At 44.7% G+C, this 12,104-nt stretch overlaps 1 protein-coding gene across 2 annotated transcripts in view; it reads right to left on the bottom strand.

Moving 5' to 3' along the window:
* arhgap21a (Rho GTPase activating protein 21a) overlaps window positions 1-11,798 on the bottom strand; it is an 86,937-nt gene extending 75,139 nt beyond the window's left edge. For both annotated transcript variants that reach the window (XM_083936347.1, XM_083936346.1), the window contains exons 1-2: window positions 11,484-11,798; window positions 10,423-10,647 (exon numbers count right to left, since the gene is read on the bottom strand). In XM_083936347.1, the coding sequence (XP_083792473.1) occupies window positions 10,423-10,500 (78 nt within the window). In that variant the 5' untranslated portion in view covers window positions 10,501-10,647; window positions 11,484-11,798. The remainder of the gene's footprint in view (window positions 1-10,422; window positions 10,648-11,483) is intronic.
* Between the last annotated feature and the right edge of the window lie 306 nt (window positions 11,799-12,104).

The following is a 12,104-nucleotide window of genomic DNA, read 5'->3' on the forward strand; positions in this document are numbered from 1 at the left end:
GATCACTTTCACAGGAAAATATGTCATTCTCTGAACATAGACCAGCTTTGACCTTTGCACTTAACATACCACATCCTATTGGAAATGAATCTTCCACTTTATTTTTTTTCAGACACCCTTTGATTAGATCAGGCTGCGTCCAAGATTTCTAGTTTTGGGGAGGAATCATTTCAAGGTGGTTACACAGCGTCAAATGTCTAAAAGAAGCCACAAAAGAGAATGTGATATTTCAATCCAAGTCTCACTTGTTGAATAACTAAATAAGAATCATTGTTTAAAATAGAGTTAAGTTTCGAGCCACCCGAAACTGCACCAGGCGCTGCAGACAGCGAGGGCAGGGACACTCAGAGGTCAGCGTGCCAGGCACTCCAGAGTCTCCAGTTCAACGCTGCATTACTGAATGAATTCTGGCTATTAATACACGAGATGTCAGGGATGCCTTTCCTGGAGAACTCCAGAGATAATACAGGACAGAGAGGAAGGGGTAAAAGGGTGACCAAGTGTACAGGTAGAAAAAAGCTGCTGCACATCCAGCTGCAGCAAGAATGACTCTATAATACATTATGACTGTATCTGTAAAGGGTGGAGGGTAGTCTGACATTTGGAGAGGCTGTCCTGCTCCACATGGTTACTAGTTTGATGCTCCATTAACTGCCAGTTTGCTGTATGATAAAAAAATAATAAGAATATTAAAAAAAAAAAAAAAATTCCCTACCTGCCCAGTCCATTCTACAAGTAAAATTCTTACAACATAAAGAGAAAACTGACCTGACTGTTCCAGGCGCAGTACAGATCACAGATCAGGCTCCAGTTGTTGTGAATCATACAGTCGAGAACTTTAAGATGAGCCATTTTTGTTTTTTTATGTTTCACTGAGGAACTCCAAGCTGCCCAGACACCTGCCCCTCAGCTGTGTGTACCAGACCCTGCTGTTCCCAGCGGCGCCCTGCTGGCACAGCAACACTTCTCGCTGCCACCTTGAAGGAGAGGACGCGGGAGGGGAGATCATCAGCAGACGGCGAAGGGTGCATCTCCGTGCCCATCTGCAAACCCAGCAGGCATCCTATCCGCCGTGGCTGTCGTCCCTGCCGCGCTTCATTAACAATATGTTAACGCAGAATCTCGAGGGATTATTTGAGATGTAACAGCCTTCCTGAGAGAGAGGGATGCAGCAGGAGTTATCAGCAGTCCGTAGCAAAAAAGTCCAACCGGGTATCACTGTGTGGTAGATGCATCACCATGGTTACGCAGCACAATGCAGGTTGACCGGCGGAGGAGAAGCCTTAAAGACGACGGACCAGAGTGCACTTTTTCTTGTCATCTGCATTTTTGGTTACCATCCCTCTTTTTTGATTCTCCTTGTCTCTCTCTTTCTGTTGTGGTGCCTCCTCCCAGCTGGTGGTGCCTCCCTGTGCTCGTCTCCGCAGTCGTACCAGGCTGAGGCAGACCCGAGAATCAGAGCGGCGAAGGCTCACTCTAAATCATCAAGCATCAGGCCGCAGTGCAGGACACAACCGGGGACCAGACGGTGTCACCTCTTCTCCCTCTGACTCTGCTGGACATCGATTGAACGTGCACCTTCCAGAGGACTGTGCAAGCTCATTGCCTCTGACTGATGCCTCACTTTGCCGGCAATGCGGTGCTCTATCCCGCCTGAGTTATTTATTTCCTTACTCTGCAAAATCGTCTCTCTACTTTGCAGGGGGAAGACTCCTCAACAAAAGGAGACAAGAGGAGTGCCGCAGCCCCCACCGCTGCAAAGCACAAACTCAAAGTCGTCTCTTTAAAGTTAATTAACGTCAAGTTAAAGACTTCCGTGTCACCATGGGATGTCAAACAAACCTTTTTAGGGAAGGAAAATATGCCGGAAATGCACAAAGAGAGGATTAGGAAACTACTGGATGCCAGTAAATAGTTAGTCTGGGATTGTTTATGTTGCTGGCACCCTTTGATGCTCTGTGACGTCCAGATGGTTGTGATTGTGACATTAGCTGTAAGGCGGCTTCATCAGTGAGATGCTCTAAGATCACTTCAAATAAGAAAAATGCCACAACCACTAAGGGGCAAGGAGTATCCTCAGGTGGGGTTTAAGATATTCATATGTTTTAATAACCCCATACAGTAAGGGCCCATCCACACGAGAACGTGTTTTCCTATAAACGCACATTTTTAATACCGGTTAGGCCGATCATCCACAGGCAGTTGGCGTTATCGGAGCCTGAAAGCTGTCTTTTCTGTAACCGGGTCCCAGAGTGGGAATATTTGAGAACGCCCCCAATGGCGTTGTCGTCTGGACGGCGAAAACGCATACTTTGTTAACGATGCCGTCATCTCCACACCTCGGACCTCTAACCCCATCAGAACAACAACAGCGCTGCTGCGTGGAGAGAGACACAGACCAATAGACTGAACTGGACTCTGAGCCATACTCTGAATTAGGCCGACCATATATTTCTCCCTTTTCCCTGATGCTCTGAATAAGTCGCTAAATTGGTCGCTAGTAGCTTTTTATAAATAAAGTTGCCAAGAAGGTCGCAAAATGTAGCGAGAGAGCTCCCGCCTGTGAGTGCTTTGGGATGGGGAAGGGGCTCACAACAGCACCCTCTGCTCGGTGAGGACACTAACTGTAGAGTCCAAAACACCACAAAAGTCTCCACTAACACCAGCGACACATTTCTCTCGATGGAGGAGGATTTGGGAGGTCTCCAGATTTGGCAACAAAGTCTCCGGTGTTTATATTATGATTCTACACAACAGCAGCGCTCCATCATTTCTTCTCCTTGTTGGTGTATTTCTGTGGCAGTTACAGCGCCACACCCAGGCCTGGCATGTGTATTACAGTGTTTTCATCTGGTTTAACTGGTTTCGTGTGGACGCAGATATTGTGTTGATCCAGCCTTGAAGGAGAGACAATATCCCTGTGGTAACCAGCACCCCACTGTGACGACTAGTAGCTGCACAGATGCAGCAATATCAGAACTGTATATCAGAGGTAACACAAAAAGACGAGTATAGACAAGTTGAGTGATAATACCGACTCAAGACTGTGTGTTAGGTCAGGAGGCTACACACAGTCTGGTCAGAAAGGTCAGCCAAGTCCCACAGGTCACACTCAGTGGCCAGACATGGCAACCCTGGGCCCCATAACACACTATCAGCAGCCCAGTTGGGGAGGTGATCACTTAGTGCTCCTCTGCTTGTCCTAAACCACCTCGTGTTCCCCATTAACAACACACAACCTCTTTGCTTTCCTTAACTTGGGAGGCCAGGCCTGAATTGGAATGATTCACCGGGAAAGCAGCTTATTCTCATGCTGAAGACAACAAAATAAGCACCTCAGGACTGCTGTCGGACACCCTCAACACATCCATCACATGAAGGGAAAAATAAGTAATGACATGACCAAGATAAATTATCAGAGACCCAAGAATCCACCCAGATACCAGATTGCTCTGGGCATAATGAAACCCTTCAAAGTCCCCGTTTCACCATCTTACGCCTAAAAACAAAACATTATAAATGTTTAAGAAGTCGAAGGGATTAATACGAGCAAATCTTCTACGAAAGAGCTGTAACAGTGAAGCACTGTTCACAAATATCTAGGTCAAGCAAATCTCACAAATCGCCCAAAACGTGGGGCGATGCTTCAAAATAAAAAAAAACTACCTTTAAAGTGAGATGACAAAGCTTTACCTCACTGTTCAAGATGCAGCGTGTAACAGAGCACAGTTTGTGCAGCTCTGCAGAAACTTGATAAGACACAACTGTGAAATGATGTACACACAAAACCGCTGTGACATCATGCAGCAACATGTGTATGAGCCCCCCCCCCCATCACAAGCCGGCCAGCTGGCCAGTTAAGAGCACAAGCATGCACCCTACCCCCACACGGAACCCAATATAATCCAATCAATTGTGAGTTATGGATCTTGTGGGACACACACACACACACACACACACACACACACACACACACACACACACACACACACACGTTTAAGAATGCTGAGGTCATTTCACTGACAGAAAATAGATGAGGGCGTCAGGCAGAGAAATAGAACTGTGTGACAGTCATGTGGGGACAGGAGTTATTCAAATCCAGAGAAGAAGAGGGAGAGGTAGCACACATTTTAGTCAACATCTGTATCCTCTATGGTGTCCATCAGCTGCTCCAGCCTGCAATGTTTTACAGCATAAACTTATAATTAATTAATTAATAATCATCATCATCATCATTTTTGTGTAATCTGCTGATAAATGTCCTTTAAATCATTTCTTAGTCTATAAAAACACTCATCACAAGCACGTTTCCACAGTAACAGTTGACAGGTTGCCACTGGCAACCATTTTGAGAAAACTGGCAACCAATTCATAGGGTCAGCAAAACATGCATTCCAAAATCAAAACATTTGGAATAGAATAGAATAAAATAGAATTACTTAAATGATCCCAGAATGGGAAATTATTTTGTAACAGCAGTAGTGGGTCAGAAAATAAACACTTTGTACATAACATAAATAGAATCCAATATATACATAGTGTATATATTTCTTTGTGATATTTAAATATTGCTGTTACAGTCGTCGTGACAACGCTGCACTGTGTTGGTGCGTTTTCCTCTGTTTTAGAGACGGTGAAGCAAATTAAGTTTGTGGACTGTGGAAACTTAAATAAAGTTATTCTGTCCGCTCTTTTGTCCTTTCTTTCGTCACATTTTCATTTTTAAGCTGACATATAACTGTTTAGTTTCCTAATTATTCAAAATATAAGGTGATTAAAAATGGCAGCCATTTTTTTCAGTTTTGCCTTTTCGCCTGCCTGGAAACTACTTTTAAAAGTAAGTGTTGAGCCCGGACAAGTTTCCAGAACACAATAATACGTCTTCTAATGACTTGTTTTGTCCAAGCAACAGTCAAAAATTCAAAGATATTAAAACTCAAATGATATATAGCTGATAAAAGCAGGAACGTTTGCTTGACTGTAGTGTAAAATAGTTATAGTTTCATTTTTTGCCTCTTGAATCAAGCACTTGTGATCTCGTTAGCTCTGAAAATACTCCTCATTTATATATCCATGACCTCAAATCTGTGTAAAATTAGGTTCTCAACTTCACCCGTTTGAACTGACAGCGTGTTGGCCTTCTCCTTAGATGACATAAACCCAGTGGTTTTTCTTGCAATAACTGCTAGGCTACAATTAAGCAGTTGTGGTCAATTTGAGGGAATTATATTTACTGTCATAGACAACTTGCCGAGAGTTCGGTCTTGAGCTCGAGAAGCTTTCGCAGCAAATCAGAGAGGATCGGAGCGGCCCGAAAACAGAGTGGCTCTGCCATTCGGTGGCTTCTCTGCCATCCATTCATGAAACCATTCCTTCATCAGGGTGCCCTTGTTCATTTCCACTGCTGACGCTGACAGGAAATAATGTGGTTTCCTGCCAAGACCTCAAAGCCCACACTAATACCGTGGGTTCAGATACGTTCTGATAACACCCTATTACATAAGGCTCGCATAAAAACAAATACCGCTTATACACACGTGGTTATGTGCGGTTTTAAGATAAGAAATAAAAAAGTAGAAGTGCCTCCAGGAGTCACAGTGCACTGTGATCTGAAACGTATGGTCTTTCCCATGTGAAAATGCTACATGGCTGCAGTCTATGTATCTATACCAGCCACTACACAGTGCGTTACATAATGTGTGGCTTATAATGTCTGTAGGGTGTAACACATGATACCGCCTTGAGAAAAACTGGGCTCTAAATGCTCTTCGCACACGCACACACTAACACTAACTGCACACACACTGTTTTCTACACACTAACTGGTGTATGTCACGTCTTGGAGCCAGATAGGAGGCTGTGAGTGTTGTGACGGAGACGCCTTGGGCATGTGTAAGGGATAGCGTCTCAGCCTCGCTGAGCATTAGACTGGTTCTGTTCTGCTTGTCTGCCTGCGTCTGCAACAACCTCCCCAACCTCTCGCCATCTTCTTTCTGCCCTCATCTTACAGAGGCATCTAGGCAGAAGAGGCTGTGACATTGAGCCAATTGGCAAAAGGACACCCTTGCCCTCTTCACGCTCCATCCTTTTCCTCCTATAACACATCCATCAATCATCCATCTCTCCATGCCTTTGGGATTTTAGTAGACTGAACGATGACATGCAGAGGAGCCATAAACGTCACCTCACAAAAGGAAAAAGATAAGGGACCATCTGACACACATATTTTGGTTGACCTTGAGTCTTTTTCCAAGAAAAAATAGCAATAATATCTAGGAAGTTTGATTCAGATAAGAAATGCCAAAACACACAACCCGGTTTCAGTTTGGTGGTGATGACTGTGACGCACCTCTGGTGTTTCCAAACTGAGGGGGAAGCCCTTCAGTCAGCGTGCTCCTGGTTATTCCCAAGACACTTTCTCTCTGAGAGCGTACGTGCTAAAACAGAAGCCAGGGCATGTCCGGGTCAGCGTCTTGTTTGCTGAATAGGAGAGAAACCCTGATGTGCTGCACAAGACACATTTGCTTTTCAAATGTATGCAAATCAAAATTGTTTTGTCTCTCTGATTGATGAAGTGCCACGGCCTTAAACACAGAGTCATTTGCTTGCGGAAACTAATCGCTTTTTTTGACGTTTTCTTTCCCCCCTTGCAATGATTACAATAAACCATCAGACTTTTTTAAAAAGTGAGCTCATTGTGAGTTTAATTAGGGCTGGGATATGACACTGGAAATGTAAGTTGTTACCAGCTGGGTATGTGGAAAACCTTAAAGAGACTGTGTCCTTCTAGTTTCCACAGAAAAAAAAACAAGCTGTCACATGGCTCAGACTGACCACTGTCACATTCCCAGACCTCTACAATGACACAGTCCCGACCGACATCCACATAGTGGCTGTTTGTAATGGCGTTCAGGAGAAAAGAGACAGCGATTTCCAGCACACTGATTCCTTTTTTCCCCTCAGCGGCATTCATCTTTCCACGGGTTAAATATAGCATCGCTAAAAAACATGCGGGAATAGAGGACGAGTGAAAGACAAGCATGTGGACGGGGCGGGGGGAGGAAAAAATAAAAAAGAGCAAGGGTTTATAAAGTTGGGAGGGGCTATATTTAGATCGCAGCGCCGTCGTTGGTTTCATCCGCCCCCGACATGAATGAGGGATGTGATCAATAGATGCTGGAAAGTGTTTCACCACCGTGCTTGTTTTCCTTTATTGCTCCACTTTCCTTTACCCACAAATTTCCTTTTCAGGGCAACTCAAATTTATGTTGAAAATTGTTGTTAATTGAAAATTGAGTGAAAAAAGGCCCAAAATTCCCCAGTTTCAGCTTCGGACTTGACTCTATTTGCTGACGTTTTATGGACCCTGAGAAAATAATCAATACTTTTTTAGTTTACTGATCTTCTTCCAGTCGGCTTTATCCCTAACATGCTGAGAGAGAGAGAGAGAGAGAGAGAGAGAGAGAGAGAGAGAGAGAGAGAAAGAGAGAGAGAGACAGAGAGAGAGAGAGAGAGAGAAAGAGAGAGAGAGAGACAGAGACAGAGAGAGAGAGAGAGAGAGAGAGAAAGAGAGAGAGAGACAGAGACAGAGACAGAGACAGAGAGAGAGAGAGAGAGAGAGAGAGACAGACAGACAGAGAGAGAGAGAGACAGAGAGAGGCGTTAATACACGTGGGGCGTTTTTCCCTTAATGATCAGGGCAGCTGGGCCTAAATTATCCCAGCGTTGCTAACATCGTTTTGGCGGTAGCAGAGCGGGGTGGGTGTCTGTATATGTGTGTGAGTGTGTGTGTGTTAGGGGGGAGAAAACGCCCCTTTGCCATCTCCCTCATTAGCGAGCCGAGTTGATGCAGACGTGATGGTGAAAGAGAGGGGCGAGGGGGTCTCAACTCTCAATAGACCCCAGGGAAGGACAGCGGTTTATAAGCAGTGAAGCTTGAAAAGTTGGTGAGATTTGTGTTCATGTTGTCAGAGGCATCAGGTGGAGGGGGAAAAAAAGACATGTCAAGCTAAAACAATCAGCTCAAAAAGCGGTACTGACACACAGGTGACTCTTGTGCGGCACCGTTGAGAGCTTGCCAAAAATATTCTGCTCCTCGGGTTATTAAGAAACCGATGGAATCAAATTTCACTTTTACCAGGGCGACCCGGAGAGTCAGGGGGCCGACACGCACCTGCAGCACACACTTCTGCACACAGCATCCGTTCTTCTGCTTACCTCCAACCAGTAACACACCTCAAAATAAAAAATCTGCGTGGGTTTAACTGATTCAAAGCTGCAGAAAAACTTCCCAGCATTAGAGCGAAAGAATTTAGTAGAAGAAGAGGCAGCTGGTGTTGAGTTTTAATGAACGGATTTCTGATGCTTGTGCTCAACAGCTGGGGGTTTGTTGGGCTGCGGTGGGTTGTAGTTTTAGTTAAGTGATGTTACGGGAAACGTTTGTTAGAATTGCAGGAACGGATGTCAGTTAAAAAACCACACTTTAAGCAGCAAGTAGATTAGAAAGACAAAGTTCTCTCGTGATGATCCCTCGCTCCCGTGTCTCAGGGGTTCTATAGTTGAGAACTGGCAACAAATTGGAATCGGAATGGTTTGCCTCCGAGCTTATAAACCCCTTTTATCAAAGCCTGCATGTTATTCTGACAGTTGCGCCAAACTCATGCGTCTACGCTGCTGGAGACTTGCAACGAGGAGTCATGGTGGAGAGGAAGGGACTGGGGATCGGACGATAAGGATTGTTTAGGGCCGACGCCGATACCACATTCACCTGCGACACGGACTGACGATTTTCTTGAGCCGATATTTGTTTCTACTTTTGCTCCCTCAATTTACGTCATCGAAATGACACGATAACAAATGTTACGAGATTCTTTAAAAAGGATCATTTATTGAAATTAAAATGTCTTGAAAATTATACTTAAATGACAATAAATGCTTTCATTGATCTTTAACTTAGATAGCTCAAATGTCATTTTTTATGTGTTTTGCAAAACTTTTCTCAAAATTTGAATAATTTTACTTGAATGTCTTTTGAAAATGTTTTTAAATGTTTTTAAAAAAAATGTTTTTGCGTATTTCTTTCCAATGCTTGTAATGTTTTACGTGAAGCACCTTGAATTACCTTCTTGTTGAACTGTGTTATACAAATAAACTTGCCTTGCCTTAAAAGGGTCTCCAGCAACACAGAGCTGCCTGTGGACTCCCGTCTGTGAATAATGACGGGGGGTAAGCTACCGGTGAACGCAGCAGCCCGCATCGGCCGATACCAACCTAAAAAACACAAACATCGCCCATGTATCGGTTCATCACTAGGAGAGACAGTCCAAACTGCAGCTAGTGATGTCTGTAAAGTGATCATTTTGAGCAAGGGTGGAAACACCAGCAGAAAACTGACCAGGAATCGATAAGGGAATCGGACTGAGAGGCAGAATCGATACGGACACTGGTATGATTAAAAAAACTGTTCAATGCTGCAAATGTTCTGCTCAAACTTCTCATTAAGACATTTTGTATCAAACACCAGCTCCTCCTTTACTTTATCAACGGTCTCAAAAACTCTGGCGCTGTTAGGCCGCTGCTCTACCCCTTTACCTCAACGATTTCTGCTCTCCTTCCTCAGCTGGTTCTGACATAGTAAGAGGATTACAGCCCCTTCTCGCACACAACTCTGTTGCCATTTTCTGATGATGGATTAATCTAAAATAAGCCACCGCTGCAATGCTGTTATGACATGCATCGAGCCTAGCCGGACTACGATGATGATTATGATGATGTAACCACGAGGCTACCGTGCGTAAGAGGAAAAGGATGAGCTCGACAGTGTGCCATTTATCAGAGTTTGGCATGCAGACCCACAAAAGACCCACCAAGATTATCACTGCGTGTATAAAACTCTTCTCTGTGCACTTAAACAGTTGTCAGAGTGAGAAAGAAATGAACTTAGTCACCCCGAACACACTGGCAGATGTGATGTGCTGCAACACTTGGCTCACACTTTCTCTCTGAGCGCAGACACACTTCTCTGCGGAGTCACGAGTTCTCTGGAGGTGAGGATACCTTTAAACCCACGCTGAGGAAGTGACAGTCGCTAAGTTGTCTGAGGTTTTCAGGATGTATCCAGGTGACAGTTAGATCTAGTGAATCCATATGCATGTTTTCCACCCCAGTCAAGCAGCATAAAGCTTCTATTGTGTCAGAAATAGACGTTCCAAGAGTAATCTGGCAAAGAAAATGCATACCATTTCAGAGTTAAAATTCCTCACTGGAACACTCCCAAAGGCCACATGCTCACTTAATGTCAGCAGATACCTGTGAAAGCACCATAATAGCTAAAAGGTCAACCATGCCAAAGTCGTACGAGCACGCACAGGGAACAGTGAACAGTGAACGGCCTCGGATCCAGGCACATCTCCAAAGTCTTACCTCGCAGGACGGAGTCACGGCTGTGTGTTTACTCTCTTCATTGTCCCGTGGTGAATCACTCCAACGCGCTGCCATCATTTCATTTCGAACCGCAGAGGAGGAAGAAGTCCTTTAGAGACCACATCGGGGTGAGGAGGATGAAGCCAAAGAAAGAAGAGAAAAAAAAAGGAAAAGGAAAAAGATATCCTAATCCACACCGTCCTCTTTCTTCATGTCCATCGGTGGCTGCAATCCAAACACAAAAGGACACAAGGAGTGAGTGAAGTCAGTGCTGCCCCTGTCCCATCACAGTGGAGCCAGGGGGTCCCACAGTGGGCAAATAACCGCACCATCAAGTGTTAAGAGCTACAATAAGAGGCTCTGAAATGCATTTTGGAAAATACTACAGCCATTAAATGTCACATTAAAGCAGCAAGTGCCTGGTCAAACAAGGACATCTTACCTTTAAATTCATTATTTACAAAAATGAATAACTTACAGTTCTCTATAATATCTTAAATGCTAATATGCCATTCAGATATAGCCCAAAGAAGAATATTGTGGTGATTTAGGGTGCATCTGAAATCCAATTAACGGTAAACACGCGGCCAATACTTCCATCTTATTCATGGAGGGTGCGTTGGGCTAAAAGTGGGTGATGGCAGGTGGATATCCCAGCGATGTTGCAACCCTTACATTAAAAAAATATCTGAGTATCTGTGTGGAAACAGTATTACAGAGGGGACACACCACCTCGGTGAAAAAACAAAACGTGCATGTCAAATAAGAGCGGAATTCACGGCTCTCTCTGCGGGGGGAAAGAAAGTGCACACTGCGGTGTGAGAGCGCCACGCCACCGGCCATCATGAATTAAGCCACACGCTAAAAATAAAACAGCAGAGGCTTTGGATGCTAAACACTCTCCCTTACGACGTGGACACACATGCACTACAAAAACGACCTATTTTCTTGAGGTTTTTTTTTTTGAAGGTCGCTTTGAGCAAAGGAAGCCCCCCCTTGGACGACAGGTTGTTGCTGCGGTCTATAATAAAGAACAACGGCAAAACAAAAAAAGAACCTACCTGTTACAAACGCACAAAACTAGCCCGAAAAAACCCGCCCAACACCGGGTCCATGTTGGTGAGAAGAGCGGGTCCGAAGATGGGTCAAAAAGGGCTGTCAAGAGATTACGGAGCGGGATATTCAGGCTCCTTTCGTGACCGCGGAGGCTTCACTACCTGTTAGGGAAAACACAGTGGGAAAAACACGGCGCACGCCCAGCAGCCTGCCTTTCTGTATGAAACACCCCGTGAAAAAGCAACCTCCGGTGTTCATTCATTTCCCATCGTTTCAAAGCTTCACTTCGATGTTTAAAACAGTCCAAATAGACCCAAACCCCAAAAGTAACATGTACTCCTCCGTGGTCCCCGGTTGGCGGCGCGACAATCTGTGTGTGGAGTTAGACGAACCTCCAAGGCTCTGCTGAAGCCCCGCCCCTCCGCTTTGCTCCCTCCGAAGGGCGTCGACCAATCAGATGGGCGGATTAAATTTGGAATTTCGAAGCGGGCCAATTGGAGGCGTTGTTACATAACGATTTCAATAAAGAGTGGAAGCTGGTCCGTTCTGGTCACTGGGCTGAAAATCAGTATTAAGGAACTTTGTCTTATAGTATATTCAGATATATCACAAATATTGTACATATG

This window comes from Echiichthys vipera (assembly GCF_963691815.1).
Source record: "Echiichthys vipera genome assembly, chromosome: 21".
Lineage (NCBI taxonomy): Eukaryota > Metazoa > Chordata > Actinopteri > Perciformes > Trachinidae > Echiichthys > Echiichthys vipera.